Source organism: Spea bombifrons, chromosome 7 (assembly GCF_027358695.1).
Source record: "Spea bombifrons isolate aSpeBom1 chromosome 7, aSpeBom1.2.pri, whole genome shotgun sequence".
Classification (NCBI taxonomy): Eukaryota; Metazoa; Chordata; class Amphibia; order Anura; family Pelobatidae; genus Spea; species Spea bombifrons.
Window position 1 is genome coordinate 28,898,992 of NC_071093.1, and position 24,431 is coordinate 28,923,422.

The 24,431-nt window shown below is 44.0% G+C and overlaps 1 protein-coding gene across 1 annotated transcript; it reads right to left on the minus strand.

Annotated features, from left to right (window-relative positions):
- Positions 1-1,894: 1,894 nt before the first annotated feature.
- NDUFA10 (NADH:ubiquinone oxidoreductase subunit A10) lies at positions 1,895-10,910 on the minus strand. Its single transcript, XM_053471578.1, has 10 exons — positions 10,786-10,910; positions 10,035-10,203; positions 5,503-5,718; positions 4,700-4,786; positions 4,483-4,604; positions 4,237-4,316; positions 4,081-4,135; positions 3,909-3,994; positions 2,484-2,592; positions 1,895-2,170 (listed from the first exon to the last, which is right to left on the minus strand). Exons 1-10 carry the CDS (start codon positions 10,846-10,848, stop codon positions 2,102-2,104), a joined length of 1,056 nt encoding a protein of 351 aa, XP_053327553.1. The 5' UTR covers positions 10,849-10,910; the 3' UTR covers positions 1,895-2,101.
- Between the last annotated feature and the right edge of the window lie 13,521 nt (positions 10,911-24,431).

The following is a 24,431-nucleotide window of genomic DNA, read 5'->3' on the forward strand; positions in this document are numbered from 1 at the left end:
ATGCTTTGCATATATATTGCTGGACACAGCATTCAGGATGTGAAGCTGTCAGTACTGATGGGATCGTTCCGCACCCAGAGGGAGAGAAAGATATGGGAGATCAAACTAATATACCGTTTTAATACCCTAATTACTGGCCTCAACAGAGACAGAGAATTCATCTCCCATTATAACATTACCAACCATTAATCCTCCCACAATTCGAATTCACTACAAACAACTTATTCCTGGGAACATTTGACACCTTCATGGATCTGGCATATGTCTAATGGTTTTATGGCCCCTCTAACCAGGGAGTGAACTGACCAACAATGCTTTGATTGAACCATATCTGTCCATTGGATCTCTACTAGTCCAACTAATTTACTGCTGAACAAATTCCCCAATACCTCTGTGTTTATCTAATGTCTTTGTTAATGTGTGAATTGTGCTTTTGTATTTAGATAAGTCTGTGTTAGCTTCATTAATGCCTGAGGAAGGGACCTAACAACTTGGTCTCGAAAGCTCGCAATCAAACTCTCAGTTAGCCAATAAATGGTATCATTTTAGCTATACTTTTCTCCTGTTTTCTCAACGGCTAACACGGTACAAAACCTTTTTATCATATCACTACCATCTTGATCCTCCCATTCACTTATAATGTGCATAATTAGTCATATGCATAGTATTGATTACGGCTGTAAACTGAAATTACCGATTTTAAGAAACTCAATTAATGCAAATATATTCACAAGTTCCCCTTTAATAACCGTGCATTGTGCTGAGGAAAAAGCATTTATTAGTGCATATCAATTATTAAAGAAAAATATAATACAAGCAAGGCACTGTTAATGGATGTGCAGTACCAAATAGAAACAATTCCAGCATTGGGACACACAATACATTTATTTCAAACTATTAGTTTATTATTTTTTAATCTCAGAGATTTGAAATAAGGCACCTAAAGAGACAATCAATCCATTTTGCGATAAATATTTTGATTAATTTTTCTTTGATGAAAAATCACAATCACTATAAAACACACTTACCTTGTCTGGAGCATTTTTGGCGTTAAGCGCTTCCACCGCTCTCCCATCTTTGCAAGCGGGCCGGTCCAATTCAGCTTGGCCGTGTTTAAAAGGCTTTCGGACGTTGCATCGCACAGTCCAAAGGCTCCCCACATTTCGGAGAAGCAGGCTGGCTCTTTGTATTGAGCAATGCACCCCATGTGTACACAAAGCCCAGGTACCGGCTCACCCAGCATTTCCCCAATGGCAGTTTAGCCCGCTAACACCAGACACGCAAGGATTTAGGTTTTGAATAATCAGAATAAAGAGAGCCATAGAACCAAGTTACCTTCCATACTTTCCGATGAGGTGTTCAGGGACTTCTTTTTACGTCTATTCAACTTTTTTTGCACTGATCTCAATTTTTTTTTTTTTTTGGAGGCGTTTGACTCCATTTTTTTTTGTTTTGTTCTCATAAAAAGTCACTTAGATTTTTCAGGATATTATTTCTTCACCCGTGGTGTCTTAACTCACTTTGTATGTTACAGGGATCTATGGACCACTGAAACAATGTGTTAATTTTATCTGCAGTTATGAATGCCAATTCTGGAACTAATTCTTCTTCTTTGTAACAATTATACATCAATAATTACTAGTACTTGTTATGTCATGTCAATAATAGTGAGTCCAGAAAAGATAATATTTCTGGTGTTAAAGCTGTAAAGATATTCTAGGAAACATTAAGTTACGGTGTACACTCTTCAGTCTAAATGTTTTTTCTTTTACACACAATTTTGGTTATATAGGATCCCTGTAAATAGTATTAAGTCTTGTTGCATTTATGGATTTAAAAAGGTAACCTTTAGAAGTCTTCCAAATATTGCAAAGCCCCAAGGAATACCACCATCTGTCTGTAATAGTATTAAATTTATTAAATACATTTTTTTATGTTTGAGAACAGACAAACCAGGGAATGAATGATGGAATCTGTATCTGACAGATAACAGTCACCAAATCCAATTCAGTATTCCAAAATAAGTCCCACCAATAAGCCTACAACATATTTCCTGGAAGATAACATGCTCTGGTTTGTTGTCCATGCTTCCATTTTTTTCTCACTTCAGCCAGATCAGCTTGTCCCCCACATCAGCGTTGTATCCTTCTGCAAATTGCTTTCCAGGCAACTGAAAAAAAACACAAAACATGACATTAAACTCATCTTAAGTATGTAATGTAATCACAGTATGAAAACAACATTTACTATGTCCTGCACATATAACTTTACTGAGATGAATTCAGCGAGGGAATTTAACATGCATGGGATAGGCATAACGTTACCATGAACCCAAGACAAGACCAAGGACTGAGTAGACTGATTTCAGCCTCTTTATCAAGAAAACAGTGTAAAATAGAAGGGTCTGTCATCAAATTCACATAAATATTGCGATTACTGGACTCATGCAGGTATATAAAAAAACCAAAGCAGATAACCCTTACCGATCTGTACTTATAGTATGCCGCATCATACTCTAAAGCCCCAATGGTGACTTCTGGAAGGTACCTCGGCAGGACTATCATACTTGCAATTTTGTCTTTGTCCTCCACCCTAAGGTACAATCACAATGACAGATGGACTTGAACTTCAGCGTGCACATGGATTGTTTGAAGGCATTCACAATACAACCTACATAACCCCACACTTATATAGCCGCCTCTAATCTAAAAGCTGGGATAATAAAACTTTAGCATCTCTGATCTCTGGGGGGGGGGGCTCCAAAAATATAAATATGCTTTCTAAAATGAGCTGTAGCTAAACATAATAGAACAAAGCAGTTGAAGTACAATATACATCTACAGAAAAAGAAAGATGAAGCTCCTGCAGCCTAACATCCAACGCGTTGGGGAAGATTGTATGCAAATACTGGGGGGGGGGGATTTATAGTCAGTTCTTGCTTACCCCCAACTCTGTGCCTGCACCCGCCATCCCAGTCATACACAGAAGTATTGCAGTTGCATATTAAAAATCACTGTAGTCTATTAATTATGAATGCCGTTGCCAGGGCAATGCAATATTCCACTATTTTATTTTACGGTTATATATGCAGCTGGCATACATTGAATCCAAAGAACTTTCCCAATGTGGATAGTAATAGAAACAGCTGTATGGATTTAATTGTCCCGTGACACATTATCCTATTTCCCATTTGCTTTTTAGCACCTCTCCACTGAGTTTGCCCAACTGCCAACAGATGTAAAGACTTGGAGTTCTCTTGGTACATCTCATTGGCAGCCAAAAGCTACAATTGTGTTGCAGAGGAGAGGGAAAATATCACATTTATCTATTAGCTGTGGATTTGGCCAATTTATACAACTGATATGTAAAATGCATTTTTTCCCAACGTAGAGCTTGGCACTAACTCTTGTATAGGTGCAAGTTTTAACTTTTGTTAAGAGGCAGGTGGTGTGGCAGGGAAGATCCTTTAACATATATCATGCTTAAAAGGGTAGTCTTTATATGGCTTTAGGTAAGAGAGACTGCTGTTTAACCCCTTAAGGACAATGGGCGGTCCCTAAACCCATTGAAAACAATGCATTTTGAGCCCGTACAGGTACGGGCTTTGTCATTAAGGGGTTAAAAATTACTAAATGGTAATCCGGTCTATTATAAAATAGCGAGAGCGATACAAAGGCAACGTGCGAGGCAAGAGCACTGTCAGCAACCTCTGAGCTCTTCCCGAGTAAACGCATAATAGGAGCAGTGCCAGCCTACATGTAGCAGAAGTCAGAGCATTTTACTCATGTGCTACTTTACAGTATATTCACACAGTAGAAATACACCGCAATCAACAGCAAAGCTAGATTTCTTATTAAGCAAATGAAGCCCAATATCACATACTCCACAAAGAAAAACTAAGTGCTCACAGCATGCGTAGGTGATGGAGGCTGATGTCATCTTGCTCTGTCCATGGGCCTTTGTCAAACTTTAGATATTCAATGTCTTCAACAACCTGCGAAAACAGAACACAAATAGTCGTATAATGGCTTATTGTTAAATTAACAATCTTTTCTAAATCCTGTTTGTCCTTGCCCTTACCTTTTCCACATCCTGCGCTTCGCTCCCGGTGTACTGTAAAACCTCCGAAGTCTCTCTACACAAAGAAAGCAGGACAAAACAAATCGAATCAACAACTGCACACAAAAGAATGCACAAGTATACAGAGTTACTTCCATACCATTTCAATCACCTCACCTGATTTGTGGAAGGAAAGTGGTTTTGTAGACTTCCTCAATACTTTGAAGGTAAGACAAGGAAACTTTCTTCTCAGCAGCCTGCAGCAATGAAAACAAACAATATTACCAAGTGCCACGAGAGACAGATACAGAATGGAAAATAAAGCAGGTACACAACGGAAGAACTGTGTGACATCAACTGGGTAACCAATGAACACAATCTATTTTACAGAATGGCTGTGGCACAAAAAAAATAAAACATTACATTTCCTTTCTCCATGATATTCTTGTGCACATCTGCAGATGGGACATCTATGTAAACTGCCAGGTGAGGGGGCAGGTACTCATCTATGCTCACACCCTTAATTTCATTGTAATGGGACAAGCCTGAAAGAAGCAAAAATATGTCAGAGGCCAGTATAACAATTTTCAGTAATATGTACAAGTAGGTGTGATTAGATTTAATGCGAAGCCTCACTCACATTGTTTCCGGATGTAACCATTCTTATACATGGCATCTAGGAACACAAAGTCACTGAATGGAGACCGTTCCAGTACTGCTCCTTGACCTGTGAGAAAGGACAGTAATAGTTATTTTCTTTAACGTAACAAAATGAGTGTCGGCCTTTCTATTATTTGTATCTGTATTGGTGAATCAATGTATCTTTATAGCAGTGACAGTGATACTTAGTCATTCCCTAAAGTTTAAGGACAGTTTAATGTCCTTGACATCCTCCATGAATAAGAATGCATAGTGGAGTTCTTTGGGAGGGGGGGGTATAGCCACCATTTTGCTTGGTCTGATGATTCTTGCCACTGGTTGACTGCTTGAAGCAGCCAATCACTGTCAGGAAAACAGCCCCATGCATATCAATAGACCCCTTTGCCCGTGGTGTTCGCCGAGGCAGCCTGGAGCCAACTGGCAGTCCGTTTATCACAGCGGAACACATCTCCAGCATGGATAATAGCTGGGGGAGTGATTCTGTGGAATCCTCCCATACATTTGCAAAGGGGGGGGGGGCAGAAATGTAAAGGTACCTCTCAGCTATCATATGCATTAGAGTGCATACAAAGGCTGGAGTGTCCCTTTATTTAATTTGAGCAATTAAGACAAAAATGATCACATGGGAGTTGAAGTTGGGAGTATTAAGAATGGATGAAGAGCAAGAAGAATGCATGGCTGGTCTGTTTCACATGCCTCAAAGAAATCCTAGTGAGCTCTGAGCTATAGGAAAAAATCTGTTATTCTACATAAGGGTTATCTACACTGATGTTTATGTAATACCTGTGCTCAAAAGATGTTCAAGGGCATCAGAATATTGCATAAAGCGCATGCTGTACATCCAGAACTGCAGGCGATATGAGTTCCCATCAGGACATTTGGGGTCATCATAGAACTTTTCCAAACTGCAGTAGCCATTAAATTTGCTCTCAAGGGCCTTTCCATCGCTTACACCTTTCTCTAGGAAATGCACATCAGGTTCTGGGAAGTAGCGCATGCCTGGGAAAAAGAAAAACAATTATAAAGCATTTTAAAGAGCGATACAGTGAAAAACAAAACAATAAGAGACTCAAACACCCATGGCTCTAATAATATGTTGGCAAAACACAGGAAATATGTATATACACGTACATTTTACTACATTAACTATTTATTTTATAACAGCCTACGTATAGTTCTCTTTACAGGGAGGGGATCTCCCTGTGACCAGGTGCGTCATACGTTACATCATTGTGATCTATAACCCAAGCGGATTGTCTACATCTGAACGTGGGTGCAGCTGCTGCTGCTGCCGGCGGCTCCACCCACCCTCCTCACTGAACGGGGCTGGTACCGCCCACAAAGGTCAATGAGCGGCGCCGGCTGACTCACTTCTATTTCGAATCGACAGGGGTGGCATTTTAAAAAGCCGTCCCCGTTGATTCGAAATAGAATTGAGTCAGCTGGCAAGCGCGACTCAGTGACCTTCGTGGGCGGTGCCAGACCTGTTCAGTGAGGAGGGTGGGTGGAGCCACCAGCAGCAGCGGGGTTGTCTCCATCGCACAGACGCCAGAAAGGAGGTTCCAAGTCCCCTGCAGTGCCGCGGGGGATCTGGATCATAAAACCCAATTATAGGCGGCACAACCACTTTAAGTGGGGGGAAAGTGCGGCCTATAATAGGGTAATTAAGAAACTGTTCACGCGAACCGTCTGAATCCCACCACTGCATAGAACCCCTAATTTTGTGCCTTAAGTATATGGACTTCTCTTACCGCCCCATAAAATGTTTGTCTAGCACTAAACGTCTGTGTATATTTGTCCCACCCTAGATATGATATAACTTAGAGTTCTATTATTAAATAGAGCATTCTATAAACTCAAGGTTATGAAAACAAAAAATATCAAACTGTATGGAACATAATTCTGATTAAAATAAGTTGTTTCCAATTAAGTGGTTATATTGCACAAGATTTATATAAAGAGAGGCCACATAAGGTTTCTACTACAAGCAACTAATAACTAACAATGCATTTCAGGTACGTATAGGAAAAGCACAGAGCTGTAGCCTTATGGGGGTGCTTATAAGAGGAGCTGCATAGCATGGAATTTAACTTGTGATTAGATTCCATTGCTCCATTTTAATGGAGAAAACAGTGATAATCATGTTTAGGCGATTTGCAGTTTAGTCGACAGATGAATGTAGCGAGTTTGTGGACACAAATACTACCGTACTAATCGTGTCTATAGGTCCATGTCTAGTACACGGTCATAAAAAAACATGCAGCTAAGTGTACTTAGTCACAGTTACCAAGACAACACATTTGCTTGCCTTGAGTGGTACCAATTGACAAAAAAACTCTGATTTAATTTACTGTGATCTTAAACAATAATGTTCTATATACAAGTACAAACATGACCTAATGACCTATAATTGGCTACACCAGGGCATGCTCCTAAAACACAAGGCTGTACCAATTGATTGGAGGGTAGCCTATACAGAAAGAGAAAACTTGTATTTAATTATTAAGTAAAACAAACAAAAACAACTTACTTTAAATATAATAAAGGAACAAGTAGTACTTTACAGAAACGGTCTTGGTTGTAATGAAATTAGGGCTGCAACTAACGATTATTTTAATAATCGATTAGTTGGCCGATTATTTTTTCGATTAATCGGATAAAAAAATACATTTTTTAAATTGAAGAAAAATTGCAATAAAAAAAACAATTTACACTTTCATCTCTTTATTGCAATGGCCTCTCTCTATTCACCTTCTTATTTTTCTGACATAATAATAAAAGCTACAAGAACCCAAACACAGTGCTTCTCAAACTAGGTTTTAATACAAAGTTATTAGTAAATATTAATTCATATGTTAACTATTTTTCATATTTAATAAAAACTGAGAAAAAAGCCTTGTTTAAATTTTTTTATTTACCAGACTGCCCCCAGTTATGCACATCTGACCCCCAGCTTGCCACTCTGCCCCCATATATGCCTTATACCTCTTATATGCCAGATTCCACTGTGCCCCCTGATATGCCTTATACTCCTTATATGCCAGTGATATGCAACTGAGCCCCCTGATATACCTTTTACCCCCAGATTTGTTTTATGCCCCCCTGATATGCCTAATATCGATATGCCTTATACCCCCTATATGCCACTGAGCCCCCTGATATACCTTTTACCCCCAGATATGTTTATGCCCCCCTGATATGCCTAATATCCATATGCCTTATACCCCCTATATGCCCTAAAAATTCATAATACCCCCATACACCACTATAACTCACCCATACACCACTCTGGCTCCTCCCCCTCCCATACACCACTCTGGCTCCCCCCCTCATACTCCACTCTGCCTCCTCCCCCCTCCCATACACCACTCTGCCTCCTCTCCTGCCCATACATCACTTTGGCTCCTCCCCTCCCATACATCACTTTGCCTCCTCCCCCTCCCATATACCACTCTGCCTCCTCCCCTCCCATACATAACTTTGGCTCCTCCCCTTCCTATACTCCACTCTGCCTCCTCCCATACACCACTCTGGCTCCTCCCCTCCCATACACCACTCTGGCTCCGCCCCCTCCCATACATCACTTTGCCTCCTCCCCCCTCCCATACTCCACTCTGCCTCCTGTGAACCTCCGTTTCTGACAAGACACCAGGGAGCCGGGTAGAGAGGCAGAGTGGCGTATGAGAGGGGGAGGAGCCAGAGTGGTGTATTGGAGGGTGGCTCCCATACACCCCTCTGACTCCTCCCCCCTCCCATACACCGCTCTGCCTCTCTACCCGGCTCCGTTACTGAAGGCACTTTCACTGCAGCTTCATAGAAGCCACAGTGTAAGTGAAGGGCAGTAACGGAGTCTGTCTGTGCGATGCAGACCCTCACTGGATAACAGAGAGGATGATTCTCTGTCAGCCGGTGGGGGTCTGCATCGCACAGACAGACTCCGTTACTCACCTTCACTTACACTGAGGCTTCTATGAAGCTGCAGGGAAGTGCAGTAACGGTGCCGGGTAGAGAGGCAGAGTGACGTATGGGAGGGGGAGGAGGCAGATGGGAGGGGGAGAGAGACTGAAGTGAGAAACCGGCCGACAGTGAGGGGAATCCAGGTCTCCTGCAGCGTTGCGGGGGATCTGGATTCCGGTGTTATAATCCGATCTCTGTTTGAGGTCGGATTATATAAGGAGAGGAGTTTTTCAGAGCATTTGCTCTGAAAAAAACTCTTTTTATAATCGATAAAAATCGATCCGATTAATCGATGATGAAATTCGTTGACAACGATTTTCATTATCGATTATTATCGATTAGTTGTTTCAGCCCTAAATGAAATGTAATGGAACGACTAAGGGATCTTAATTTGTATAGCCTGGACGAGAGACGCAATAGAACCATTTAAATACTTATCCTCGATATGGGACTAGACCAAAGACCGATAAGGGTTTGAATCACTTACATCAGGAAAAATAGGCAGATCGAATGGTTCTTATCTGCTGTCAAATGTTATGTTTCAGCGTAGGAGTTAAGGGCTTTTCTCTTCAGAGACCTCACTCACTCACTGTTTAGTCTCCTGAGGTTTGAGAGTTTTATGCAGCTGTATTTGAAACATCCAGCACCCCTTGTAAAACTTAATTGATAAAATCTCTAAAAAATAACTAAGAGCACACACTGGTCATGGATATACATTACAGCCTAGACCATTTCTTTTTAGTAGAATTGTTTCCTTCATTATATATAAAATGCCTTTTTTACTATATATATTAATTAAGTTTTACCTTTCTGAATATGCTACCCTCTAATCAATTGGTAGAGTTTTTTCCATGATGCGGCATTTTCGCCGTTCTAATAGCAGGTCTCCTCTTACAGTCAGTCGTTTACTAGCCAGAGCACGATGCTGACTGACAACATAAGCTAAGACAGCCCTGCACCCGAAACAGGACCATATGTTACCTCCTGGGGAACGTGGCTGTTTCTCTACTGCTCATCACCAATGTCTAAAACGGCCTGGTCTCCTTCCCTGTTTTGTTCCCAGCATTATCCGCCCCATTTGCCAGTTCCCTGACACAACAGATCTGACGTTCTCAAAAACTACCTATTGAGCCCAAATATGAAGTCTTCCTACAAGGGTAAAGAAAGTCAGATGGAAGGGCTGACAGTGCAGTTAGTTTCCCTAAAGATCTCAAATTGTCAGTATGCAGGTATGTGTATAACAAATTACATTAGTAAAGACACTGCTTAAAAAGTGTTACACATTAAGGCACACGGGCCCTTTATATTTCTTTATGTTTGGTATCACAAATTGTGTGGACAGTGAGGATAAATCTCACCCAGTCTCTCTGCCAGCTGCTGTGCTAGCTTCCCTTTGCCAGAAGCCAAGTTCCCATCAACAGTGATAATTTTGCTGTGTTCTCCAAACCTCTTGGAGCTCCTCTCGCCAAGTACATATGCCCAGTAGCCATACCTAAGTTCGTTTCTGACGCTGAGATGAAGCTGAGCCTGTGAAAGGAAAGTCATTGAGATATGAACAATTATAGATGGGCATCAATCAACCGCTTCTGTTCACAAGCTACACACCTCTCAGTAGGTACCATGGGCAAACGAAGAGCAAATACTCCAAGGTATACTACGGCCACTGAAGGCTACGTACAGTAGCATCACACACCCTTTATGGGAAAGTGACATTTAGGATGTGCCATCACACACCCTTTATGGGAATGCAACATTTTAGGATGTGCCAGTTAGTTTAATCTGCTTTGTTATGTAAACTCAGACAAATATTTATACATAAATATGCAGATTATGGCATAATTCTGTCTTGTAATTTACAGTCTTCATACATAACCCCGAATGTGGAGAATGAAGACCAATAAGGGCGGCCAAAGGTTACTTGCAGCTATCCTTGACTGGCACGCAGCAATTACTTTAAAATGATACAATATTACCGCAAGCGTTTAGTGAAGGTGTCAGTCAAAAAGACAAGCAAGCCACATTGGTTAAGGACATCCCAAGTAACAAAAACGGGCGAATATAATTAAACATATCATAGCAATAATAAGAATGCCGTAATAAATCCCTCACCACATTTTGGGCCCCGGGACTCCCGGTCAATTTCCAACCGCGGACGGCAACTCTTAAAAACATCTCTCTGCCCTTCCCGGGATAACCTGCGCCAGGGTCCTTTCTACTTCAGGCGCATAATATGACATCACAGGGCTTACCATGAGCTGCCTGATTACACGAGGACGAGCTGTGGGAAATACTGTCGTGCGCCACCTGCTGGCGCGCTGTGGGGTTGGATTTGTTTTAGCATCAGTCTGTGGTTACATGTGGAGACGTTTGTAATGTAATTTTTCACTCACACTGCACAAGTCAGATGAAGGGTAATGTGACCCGGTTTTGGTGCGTCTTAACCATGTATCACTGGTTTCAGGAGGCAGTCCTCTGATTCAGGGCCGGCCCAAGGCAAAATGCCACCTGGGGCGAATTTTAAAATGCCCCCCCCCTTATCTACATTTCCTCTCCCTCCGTCCCTGCCGCCCCCCCTTATCTTCAGCAGTCCTGCGGCGAGTCTCCCTGTTCGGTCTCGGTGCCGGCTTGTAATGCTGAGCGCCGGAAATGAGGTAATCTTCCGGCACTCAGCATTACAAGCCAGCACCGAGACCAAACAGGGAGACTCGCCGCAGAGGAGAGAGAGAGGGGCGCCGAGCGGGTACTGACAGCTTGGTAAGCAAAAACCACTCGGCACTCCTTTCTCTCTCTCGCTTTAAAAAAAAAAAAGGGCTGGAGCGGTTGCCCCACTCGGCTCCATTGTCGGGCCGGCCCTGCTCTGATTTACACTTTGTTTCTGCAAGTTTGCCTAGAATCACTACTAAAGTATGGACAAAAGTATTGGGACACCTGCGATGACATTGCATTCTAAATACATATATATTAGTATGTAGTTGGTCCTCCCTTTGCAGCTATAACAGCTTCCACTCCCCTGGGAAGGCTTTCCACGAGATTTCAGAGTGTTTCTGTGGGAATTGTTGCCCAATGATCCTGTAGAGCATTTGTGAGGTCAGGCACTGACGTTAGATGAGAAGGCCTGGCTCGCTATCATCACAACGGTGAACTCGCCCCTGATCTTAATTTGCCCACTACTTCCTGCTCAGACCGCACCTCTTCCACTGTAAACGCCACCTTTTCACTCTATAAGCTCCACCGTTTCCTGTATACGTGTGGATACCCAGTATCTACTTTGTTTTTTGTGCACCATTTCAAATGTTTTATCTATTATTTTAAGAGATAATAATATTTAATTAAAATAATGAAGAGTGTAAATTTAACCATTTTTACCAAGATCAGTCATCCATGTCAACTATACTAGAAAGATTACAGATGCTCAAATTGGTTGAATTAGCAATCGCTGTTACTGTACATTCACACACCATTTGCACCATACACAATGTGCCATCTTTGTCCCCAAACAGCCCCCGAACCAGACCAAATTCATTCATTGTGTGCCAGTGTGGCACCCCCCTGATGAGAGGCACCTGGAATCTTGGGTCAATCTGCTCTTTCTACGGGGCAGGAAAGCAGCCTTTAGCCATGCCCCCCCCCCCCAATTACTTTACCACTCCCATACAGTGGGTCTCGACAGGTAGGTTTTTGCAAACATCTAGGAGAACTAACCACAGTTCTGTGGTCTTAGGCAGCCTCAATTGCACAATGCCTCAATGACACGAGGGCTCTTCTTCTTTACCCTGAAGATAGTTCTTAATGACTTTGAATATATGTCTGGTGTCATTGTCATGCTGCAGAATACATTGGGGAAAATCAGATGCCTCCCTCTTGGTACTTGCCTGTACTTAGCGTTGAGGAGACCATTAACTCTGACCAAATCCCCAACTACATTTGCAGTAATGCACCCCCAAACTTACAAGCAACTTCCATCATATTTCACAGTTGCTTGCAAACACTCGTTCTAGTACAGAGTTTTACAGAGAACAAACTGCATTCTTCTACAGCCAAATATTTCAAATTGTGACTCAATGCAGAGCACCTGCTGCCATTTTTCTGCACCCCAGTTCCTGTGTTTTTGTGAATAGTTGAGTTGCTTGGTCTTGTTTCCAAGTTGAAGGGATTGGGGTTTTTTTACCGTTAGTCTTCCATTAAGACCACTTCTGACTTCTCCAGACAGTAGATGAATATACCAGTCTCCCAATGTTTTCTGCTGATGGCACTGTTTGACATATTTTGAGTGTCAAGGAAAGTAAGAATGATATGTCTTAAATTTGCTATGCTGTTTCCTTGGCCGATCGCTGTGTCTATGGTCCCCAAGATTGCCCGTTTCATTGTGCTTCTTCCAAAGAGCTTTGAAAGAACATCTGGAAACCTTTGTCCCCTCAAATTTCTGCTTGGGATAGACTTGCGGATGCAGTGTAACTACCTTGTGTCTTGTTGCTGTGCTCAGCCATGGTGTGTGACTTTTGACATTAAACCTTCTTTAGCAACCTCACCTTGTTGGTGAGTTAGACTGTTACAAGAAGTCAGAGTTGAACAATTTCCTGTTCCTAGTCACCCAGGTGCACCGCAAAATGTAAAATATCAATGGGAATATGCTTCAAATATATTTTTCTCATGTTAATTCATAGGGGTGCCAATAATTGCGGCACACATATATTTAACAATTTTTAGGTTATTTTGGATAAACCTGTGTTGTGTTTGCAATTGTTTGATATCCATGAGAGCAGAATATTTTTGTGCATTGTTTAACCCCTTAATGACAAAATGCATTTTTTTCAACGGGTTTAGGGACCGCCCATTGTCCTTAAGGGGTTAAAGAAAAGATCAAAAGGTTAAACAATAAAGATAATTTTTGATAATTTTTTTACCAAGCATGCCAATATTTGCGGAGGGCACTGTGGATATAAACAATTATAATGTTCAGAAGCAGAAGAAGGCTGCATCTGCCAAACATCTAGGGAAGTACCCAATCCCCTGCAGTGACTAGTATTCATGCTTCATATCCATCTATTACAAATGGAAAATACATGGGAGCATAATTAAGCTGTCTGCAGCTGGTAACTTGAAGAGAACATCCTAGAACTGAGGTGTCAACTGAAGGAGCCTGAATAATTCATACAGATTGTCAGACTGTTTGTGTGAGCTTTTACTGGAAACAGGCGGATCTGGATGCAAACACTTTTAGTTTTGATCAGTCCTACACATTCACATTGGCGTGAAGTTTTGGGAGTACAGAGCCCTTGGGGTTTTAGTTGATGCCCAGGTAGTCAATGTGCCGTACTGCCCTTTTTAATGCCCAACATGTGTAGTCCTGGTGGCTGAATAGAAGAATGAAGATAAAGCCAAGTGGATTTTGTTTGGTTTATTTTAAACATCATAATGGGACCACAGGTATCGATAAGTTTTAAAATTGCACTTTTAATGCACAGATAATGTAGATACCAAAGGCTTTTGCAGTTAAGTTGGATATATTTATTTTGATAGCTGAATTGTGCAGGCCAAGTGGATCAAGAACTGCTATAACGAGGGGCGTGGCCAGCACTCGATGGAACTGCACGTGTAGCTGCTGAGCTCCGAGGCTTTCGCTTGTTTACACCGCTCGTAGGGTGTCCAATTTCGATATGGGCAAACACTCGAGGACCACGACTACTCCTAAACCCTCCGGGGCCAAGGAGAAACACTCCAATTCTTCGGTTAGGTCGTTTTTCCACGCTTTTACCGATGCGGAAAGCCGGGGCCTACCTGACAAGATGGCGTCGCCGCCTCCAAGTCCGAGAAGCGCTCGTTCCGGATCTCCTTCCGTGGCCGACTCTGACGCTTTGATGCCCTCCCAGGCACATTCTTCGTGGCAAGAAGCGGTGAAAGCTTTGCCTACTAAGGCTGAGATGTCGGACTTGCTTCGTTCGGCACTCTCTGGGGTCCGCGAAGACCTGCATGACATAAAGGAAAACCTTTCACAACTTGGCGACCGTGTGGTGGCCTTGGAAGAGGAGCGGGAGAAGGTGCACAACACGTTGGACGACATCTCTGCAACGCTCTCCCACCAGCATGATACAGTCTCACGACTGCTCCGACAGGTAGAAGACCTTGATAATAGAGGCCGGAGGTCTAACCTTCGTATTCGGGGCCTCCCGGAGTCTGTCCCGCCGGCGGACATTGTGGCCACTCTCACGTCGATTTTTAATAAGCTCCTGGATAGGCCGGTGGACTCTCCAATTGCCCTTGATCGCGCTCATAGAGCACTTCGCCCTAGGGGTCCTGACGCGCAGCCTCCACGTGACGTCATATGTTGCCTTCATGAATACCGTACTAAAGAACTGATTCTCCAAAGATGCAGGGCGAAGGCGCCTCTCCAGTATGAAGAGCACAACATTTCCATATTCCAGGATTTATCGCCCATCACACTTCAGACGAGACGAATGCTGCGCCCACTTACCTCAATGCTTCGGGAGGCTTCTATTCCCTATCAGTGGGGCTTCCCATTCGCCTTGATCGCCCGCAAGGGTACTCAGGCAGTGGTTTTGCGCCATCCTGAAGACCTACCTGGATTCTTAGGTTCTCTGGATCTCCCTCCTCTGGACCTGCCGGAGTGGTCGTCTTCATTGAACAGGCCTTCCATTGCGCCTTTGCCGAAGTCCGGCTGGTCGTCCCTGCCTCAACGCCGCCAACGTCGCAGACGGAACATCCAGATGGACTCAGGAAATGACTGAGTGTTTTTCTTTTTTTTTCCTTTTTTTACGCCTTTGTCGGTCGTCTTCCTCGTCTCCTTGGGCCGTGTGGTATGTCGTTCTTCTTGGCGGCCCGTTAAGTATTGCGCATTTGTTTGTTTGCTATGCCGCTCCATCATGCCTCAGTTCTCTGTCTTTTATTGTTTTTCTCTTTTTTTTTATGTTTGGTGTTTTACCTATTGACACACTTTTTTACATACCTGGCTATTTACATGACATGGCCCATGTCTACTCATACACGCTTACATGTTTCCACCTGGGACTGTTGCGGTCCTGCGTCCACACACCCTTTACATACACTTACACGCTCGAAGGCCTCACTCAGGGTTCACGTGCTTATCTGATTTCACACATTTTATTTTCTTTTCTTGTTTTTCATCACACCACATTTCTTTTTTTTTTCTTCATTTTGATGCCTTACCCGCAGTGATTGTATGTACCATGTGTTCTGGTGATCCCCCCCCAGAGCTTACCATGCAGGGTCCTGCCGGCCTCTGCCTTTTGGTCTATGTCCATACTTTTGGACATGATGCTCATTCCTTGATGCTACGGCATCCAGCTCTTGTTGCTTTAATAAGAGTATGTTTTTGTTTATTGTTTGTTGTTTTGTTTATTGCTCCGACACTGTTGCTCCTGCTGATTTTTATTGGTGATTCCTCTACGTTGCTCATGTATTCGCGCAGTCCTGCCAGACGTCGTCCATATGGCTCTTGATCCTATTACATTAATTTCCCTCAACATCAGGGGCCTTAATAAACCCGAACAGAGGTCCAAATTGTTTACTGAACTTCGCCGCACCAAATCCAAAATAGCTTTTATTCAAGAAACACATTTTAAAGCCACTAAGGAACCCAAATTGACTAATAAACATTTTACCACCTCTTTTACGTCTAGTAACCCGGATTCTAAATCTAAAGGGGTGGCTATCCTCTTGCACAAACATTTACCCTTTCGCAAATTGGATAGCTGGCAGGACTCCGAAGGCAGGTGTATTTTTGTTAAGGGGTTTTTGGGTACCCATAGGGTTACCTTTGCAAATGTTTACGCTCCTAATTGTCGCCAGTCTACATTTTTGGTTATGATTTTGAAACAATTGATGGATTTCCAAGAGGGCATGACGATCTTAGGGGGCGACTTCAACATGACTTTCCTCCCGGTTCTTGATAACTCATCTGGTACTTCCTCTATCCCACATACTCAAATCAACCGGGTTAAGAGACTGCTCCACAGGGCACAGCTTATAGATGTTTGGCGGACGCAACACCCTACTACGAGGGACTACACGTTTTACTCTGCCCTTCATGACCGTTATACCCGTATTGACTCTTTTTTTCTTTCTCATCATCACCTCCCCGCTCTCCACGCCTCCTCTATTGGCCCTAGTGTACTCAGTGATCATGCCCCGGTTTTTATGACTATTAAGCTTGCCTCGTTCCCTGTCCGGCCATGGGTGTGGCGTCTGAATGAAAATATTCTTTCTGATCCGGTGCTTTCCTCAGAGGTTTCTAACCATTTACGCCTCTATTTTTCTGAGAACTCTACCCCTGATATGCCGTTGTCCACCATTTGGGAGGCCCATAAGGCGGTGGTACGGGGAAAGTTTATACAAATTGGCTCTCGGCTTAAGAGGGTGGCGTTAGCCGCTACTCTTGACTTAATTAAGAAAATAGCTGCTTTGGAAGCACTTCATAAATCCCGCCAGGACCCCTCTATTTTGATCCAGCTGGACTCTCTGCGCTCCCAATTAGCCTCTCTCACAAACCGTCGCCTTAAGCGACAGTTTCTTTTGACTAAACGACACTTCTATGAATATGGGGATAAACCCGGTAAGCTGCTAGCTAGGGCTCTTAGGACTCAGACGGCCAAACATTTTATAGCCCGGGTCCGCACTGCCAAGGGTACTCATGTCTCCTCCACCCCTGAGATCGCAGATTGCTTCCGCAAGTTTTATCAGGACCTTTATAATTTACCCTCTGTTCAGGAGTCCTGTCCTGACTTTATGACAGTTCTGGACGCTTATCTGGATAAACATCTACCTCGCCCCTTGCGGCCGGAGGAATCGGACCTCCTTAATTCCCCCATTACGCTGGAGGAGGTCAGGGATGCTATCAAATCCACCAAACAGGGAAAATGTCCAGGGCCGGATGGCCTTCCCATTACCTATTATAAGAAGTTCCTACCTATCCTGGGCCCACATTTAGTGAATACGTTTAACTCCCTTACCTCGGGTTCCCAATTTGCTCCCCATTCTAACATGGCTCATATTTCCTTGATTTTGAAACCGAATAAGCCCTCTGACATTTGTAGTAGTTATCGTCCCATTTCTTTACTCAATTCGGATATTAAACTCCTTGCTAAAATTTTGGCCATGCGATTGTCACCTTATATTCCCCGCTTTATCCATAGGGATCAGGTGGGCTTTGTCCCCGGCAGGGAGGCTAGGGATAATACCACGAAAGTTATTGACCTTATTGATTTGGCTAACCGTACATGTCTTCCGCTTACTTTGACCTCGCTAGACGCGGAGAAGGCCTTCGACAGGGTGGCCTGGCCCTACCTATTTCGTGTCCTGGAGCGACTGCATCTCGGCCGGCATTTTCTGTGTTGGACTAGGGCCCTGTATCATAACCCTACGGCGTTGATTAAGGTCAATGGGCTTATGTCTCATCAGGTCACCCTGTCGAATGGCACTAGGCAGGGCTGTCCGCTCTCGCCTCTTCTTTTCGTGCTGGGGATGGAGCCCTTGGCGAACGCTATCCGGGCGAACGCCTCTATATCTGGCATTCCTATGGCTGGGGTCCAACACAAACTGGCAATATATGCTGATGACATGCTTTGTATTAATTTGAACCCTCTGGACTCCCTCTCCCACATGCTTCGGGAGTTGCGAACCTTCGGTGCGCTCTCCAATTATAAAATAAATCTCTCTAAGTCCGAGATGTTATGCTGTAACGTCCCAGCGGATCTGTTGGCGGATTTGAAGCGCGATTTTCCGTTCAAGATTTGTGATCAGGCCCTTACTTACCTAGGTTTGCGGATTCCCGTGGATCTTTCCCTTCTCTTCTCGCTGAATTTCACCCCGTTACTTGCGGCCGTGTCTTCGGACCTGCGGAGGTGGGATTACACACACGTCTCCTGGTTCGGCAGGGTGGCCGTTATTAAAATGAATATTCTTCCCCGGTTTTTATACTTATTCCAAACCTTACCTATTTTTATTCCTCGCTTATTTTTTAAGAAATGTCACCGTCTCTTTCGTTCCTATGTCTGGTGCTCTAGATCGCCCAGACTTTCCCATGCCCACTTAATTAGAGCTAAACTTAAAGGTGGTCTGGGGTTACCAGATCTGGAGAAGTACTGGCGGGCGGCCCATCTCCGTAGGATTGCGGAGTGGTCCATCTCGGTGCCTAAGCAGTGGTTGGAGATTGAGGGGTTGCTGGTGGGCATCCCTCTTTCTTGCCTTCCTTGGCTACTGGATTTTAAAAAACACTTTGTCTCTAGGTCTTCGCTTACTGTCTGCGCTACTTTACGTGTGTTTGCCAGTGTCGTGAAGGAGGGCGTTTTGTCCTCCAGTCCGTGCCCCCTCTATCCGATCATTCCTAACCCGAATTTCCCCCTTAGTATGTCTGTTCACCGGTCTCCTCTGCAGCCTTCCCTCCCATGGCGTATTAAGCGTTTTCATTCCATGTTTGTGGGTGATAGGCTTGTGTCGGCCGAGACCTTCTATGGTAAGCAATCCTTGTCTTCGGCAGAACTTTTGTTTTACATTCAGACTCGGCACTTTGTGCTGTCTATTCCCAGGGGCCCCCTCCTGTCCCGTCCGTTGTCCCCCTTTGAGTTGCTATGCTCCTCTACCTCAGAGACTCCGCATCTCTTGTCAGTGCTCTATGCCCTGCTGTTGGATTCCGCATCCAGGTCGAAACCCTATTTTATGAGCATGTGGGAGGGGGATCTCTCCGTCTCACCATCCCTTCAGGACTGGGATAAGGTTTTGTTTGCTATTCATCGGGGCTCCATCTCCAGCAGGATTCAGGAGTGCTCGTACAAGCTTTTGACGAGATGGTACAGGACGCCCGTGGACCTCCATAGGTTCTTTCCCTCAGTCTCTGATACTTGTTGGAGGTGCGGGTCCGACAGGGGGACTTTGTACCACATATGGTGGCAATGTTCGGTACTTCAGTCCTTCTGGCGAGTGGTTTTGCGGGTGGTGGAGCGTGTGGGTGGCATGGATCTCTTGGATAAACCAGAAGCAGTTTTGTTACACCTTACCTCACTTGCGCCTCAAGCTTACAAGCGCACACTTACCATACACCTCCTCAATGCGGCCAAAGCCGTGATACCCAAGTTTTGGCGTACATCCGCTCCCCCGCCAATTTCTGTGTGGCTTCAGAAGGTAAATCTTATTGAACAAATGGAGGAGTTAGTCTGGACGTCCAGGGGAAAGGGTTACCAGCATACCAGGCGCTGGTTCTGGTGGCATGAATTTGTTGCCTCAGCAGACTTTAGGGACATTTTGGGTCAGTACCTCACGGCTACTACCCCCCCGCGCTCCCCTCACTGAATATGCTCAGTCGCGACGACTCACTACACTCTTCGGGTGACGGGTAGGGATGGTCGACGCAGGTCCTTACTCTGTTGCATGTGTCCTCCTTATACATTTTTCTTTTTACCGTCTCACCTCTTTTATGTATTCATATTTATCCGGAGCAACTGCTTGTGGAGCTGTTTTCTGGTTCTGTTATATATGTTTATTTTCCTTTTTCGGCTCCGTTTATTTGATGTATGCAGAATGTGTTGTCACCTTACCTCTGCTGGGTTTTTCCACGCTTCTCTGCCTTTTGTGGCCGGGCTGGATCGACCTGGTGGCATCCATTTTTCTTTTTACACACAGGAGACTTTATGTAATAGTATCATCTGTGCCATCTATGCTATTTGATGGTTTGTTTACCCTCATTTGGATCTGTGTTTGGTATGTTACCTGCTACCATCTACTTTTCTACTTGCATATTGTTCATGGTCTCTGTATTTTACGCTGCTCAATAAACGGTGAATTTTAAAAAAAGAACTGCTATAACAATAACTCCTAAATGCAGCTTGGGTGAAGAGACTGTGCCATGACCAGGACCAGATTAACAGTGGTCAACACAGAGCAATTGCTCCAGGGCACCTCCGTTCTGAGAGGCCCATACTCCCCATGATCCCATGAAGAGGTGATCCGGTCCCTTGATGTGCCCCCCATCGGGCAGGACTGGCAATGATGCTCCCTCACTGACACTGAAAAATGAAATCAATTCCCGGAGGGAGATACAGGCCACACTACTTACAGGATATTTTCTTTAGAAAAAAAGTGTAGTAATACCTTGGTATGATGATAACTCACCAATATGTTTTTTTCTCACCCCCAGGGGGTGGCAGAAGAGTGTCTGTGCTTTATACAGAATACAGTCTAAAGTCTCTGGAATATATGTGGAGGTTCCATTTCGTTCTTTCTTTTATGAATATGGCTATATTTCTCATAATTCCTGCCAACCCGTAAATTGGAATTGAGTGTAGATATATCGTGCCCCTATTTTTAACAGGGCTACATTCTTATGGTCTGCAAAGAATAGTTATAAGGGTGAAAGTAGCACTGCCTATCACTACACAGGTTAAAGATACACATTACAAGCAGTGGTTTTAATGTCACCATATTTGATAGCCCTCTGAAAAGCTTCACAGCTCTGTGTTACATTCACAAGCTCTCAGTGTCCCGTTCTTGTCTTACATACACATCAGCACCTCTATGCAGAACGATAGCTCTGACCTCGTGCCCTTCCTCATTCAATCTCTCTCTTCAGATAAAGGCCGAGCATTACGAGACACCGACACCACTCATGAAAAAAGTCCAGCCGGAACACCGCAGATGCATTTCGACAGATTCGGTAATGACCACATAATTATTACAGCATGCCTAGTCCTCTACATGCATGTCTAACACATGTATTCATGTGTACTAAGTTATATAATGTTTAGATAATATATGTTGAGTAGCATGAACTAAATGTACCCTACTTTATATTTTTACAGGATCAGAATGTATCTCTCCTTTCTTCATCTGCTAGTCTGTGTTTATTTTTACCCCCTGTATTCCTGCTCTCGCCTGTTTAACCTGCTTACTTTTTCTTCCATCACACTTTGTTCTTTTTTCTACCTCATACTCTTAATGCCACCATCTATCAGTGCATATTCTTCCTTTGCTCTATGCACATATCATTGCTTTTGTGACTCAAGTTCCTTCTTTGCGAATTGCTCGGGGACAAACTTGTCAACCTCACTAGTCCTTCCTCCACTAAATACAGAGTTCCTGGATCTCTCTACCTGCTCATTGGAAACTATACCATCACTGCACAACCTCTGGAGACTCCATACACTACTTCTGGCACAGAATCACATTAAAGAAGTGAAACATGGACAGTGGAGAGGGTTGCAGAGTATACAGACCCTAAATCTAAATGGGAACCATATAAGAGAGCTGAATGACAGTTTCTCCTGGGGCTTGGATTCACTCACTCATCTTTTGCTTGCTTTCAACCAGCTGCATACTCTGCAAGGACTCATCTTTCAGCATCTTCAGAGTCTGGAATTTTTGGACCTTCAGGGAAACCTCCTCTCTAGCATTCAAGTCGGTTCGTTGAGACCCCTAACTCAGCTCCGTCGTCTACAGCTCCAAAACAACTTACTCCAGAGCTTGCAGAATAATGACTTTTCTGTGCTGCAAAAGCTAGAATGTCTTGACTTGTCTGGAAACCAGATCCAAGCTCTACCACCATTTGTGTTTGCACCACTCCTATCCCTCACTTTGCTCAACTTACAAAGTAACAAGTTGCGTCACCTCCGCTTTCAGACGTTGCGCAGTTTACCAGCACCCGGAACAATCATCTTGCTCTCCCACAATCCGTGGGAATGTGACTGTGATTTGCAGCGTGTATTTGGGAAATTAGGTGGAGTGCAAAGACTAAGCCTGCAAGACAGCGAGGAACTATATTGCTCAGAGCCTCCTGCACTTAAAGGGAGGCACCTAACATCTCTGGACACACGTCTCTGTGTAGCCGAAACAGTTACTGTTCTGGTCATCACCCTGACTATAGTTGTCACTGTAGTTGGAGCCATAGTTGCTGCAGAGAGGAGCAGGAAAAAAAGCCCCAGTAGCCGACATAGTCAAATGTTTGCACAGGACTGATGCTGATGAGATTTGGCAAGAAGAAATATGAAACCTGGAGTAACAATGAAAATCAAATTGTTTTCATTGTCATGCTGATGCTGAGCCCCCCATAGTTTAAACCAGAAATAATTTAACTTTGAGACAAGCCGCACTTATTAAAAATCGAATTTCTGATACTTTGTCTCTATGGCCTTATGTTAGAGCACTAAAAGTTCCCCAACAGGAACAAGTGTCTTCATAATGCATAATTAAATCTGTGAGTTAAAGTTTTCCAAGTCGCTGTTTGCTGTATGAGACACCACTAACATACACCTAATGCATGAAACACAGAGAAAGAGTGCCCGGGGCAAACAGAGGCAAACATACGGACTGGCAGCTTACAGCTTAGTGCACTAGAATACTTTACTCTCTGAAAAAGTGCTAATCATCAATAATTGGTGATAAAACTCCTTTAATAACACTGCACTATAACTCATTATCAATAACCTCAGATGTGTGCATCAAGGGTTTCAAAACTGACCTTCAGGGTTTGCAGTCATAGGCAAAGGTGGGTACCCATAAAAACTTACTCTGCTACTAAGTTTGAAAAGCAGTCTTATCACCATAGCAACCAGAGTAATATCCCTGCTGGTCAGACTGTTCCATTTGTTGCTATGGTGATGAGACCACTTAAAATGTTGTACATACACATAGGATTTGAGCCACGTACATTCGAAGTTTGCATATAAAAATACTTTACACTAATATTAATCAAACTTCTAACTGGATAAAATGCACTTGCCGATTCTCTCATGTAAATACAGCATGTGGTGCATCTGGGACAGGATGGCTTCTACAGTTTTGAAATAGTATGTAGTAATCTCGCAGTTCAGGACATTTGTCTCGGTTATAAACACATTGTCTCCGCGGTGTCTATCAGTGAAGTCAAGAACAAAAATATTGTAATTGTAACACCGTTCTAAAGGGTAAAAGATAACGGTAGATTTGCAGAAGGAGTCCGGTGATTCTGTGCAGGAGCATCAGCAGGACCACCAATGTCAGCAGGATCGGTCAGGTAAGTTCCCTGGTATGGGAGTCAGGTGCTTATCTAGTAGACTGGGCCAAGGTAACAGAGCTAGAAGCCTACGGGACATACCGATGCCAAATACCCAGCAATACCTATAACAATATATCCTGCAAAGCCCACAGCCGCTTCAAAAACGAAACTGCAAATATATTTCAAAGATTACTTTTAAACTGAGACCAGCTAACAAAATGGTGGCAGTTCCCCTTTAACACAGCCTGGCACTTTTAACCAGGACTACCGATCCGCTACTGATGGACTACACCTCCCGTCATCCTCCAATCAAGTGGCCGGTAGGGGCTCATCCGCGTTTCCGGGTTGCATGTGACTCATAGTCATGGAAAGATGGGATAAGAACCGGACAGGATAACAGAAAGAGACAGTGAAGGGCCATGGAGTATAAAGTAAACTGATGGATTTCTGCATACGGCTTACCGCCGGGGTCACAGCGGGTACATACGGCAGCGACATGGAGCGAGTTGGGTGTACGAGGAAAGAGACTGATGCGGAGGTCGCCGGGCGCGGGGAGGCTGATGCGGAGGTCGCCGGGCGCGGGGAGGCTGATGCGGAGGTCGCCGGGCGCGGGGAGGCTGATGCGGAGGTCGCCGGGCGCGGGGAGGCTGATGCGGAGGTCGCCGGGCGCGGGGACACTGAGGTGGAGGTCGCCGGGCGCGGGGACACTGAGGTGGAGGTCGCCGGGCGCAGGGACACTGAGGTGGAGGTCGCCGGA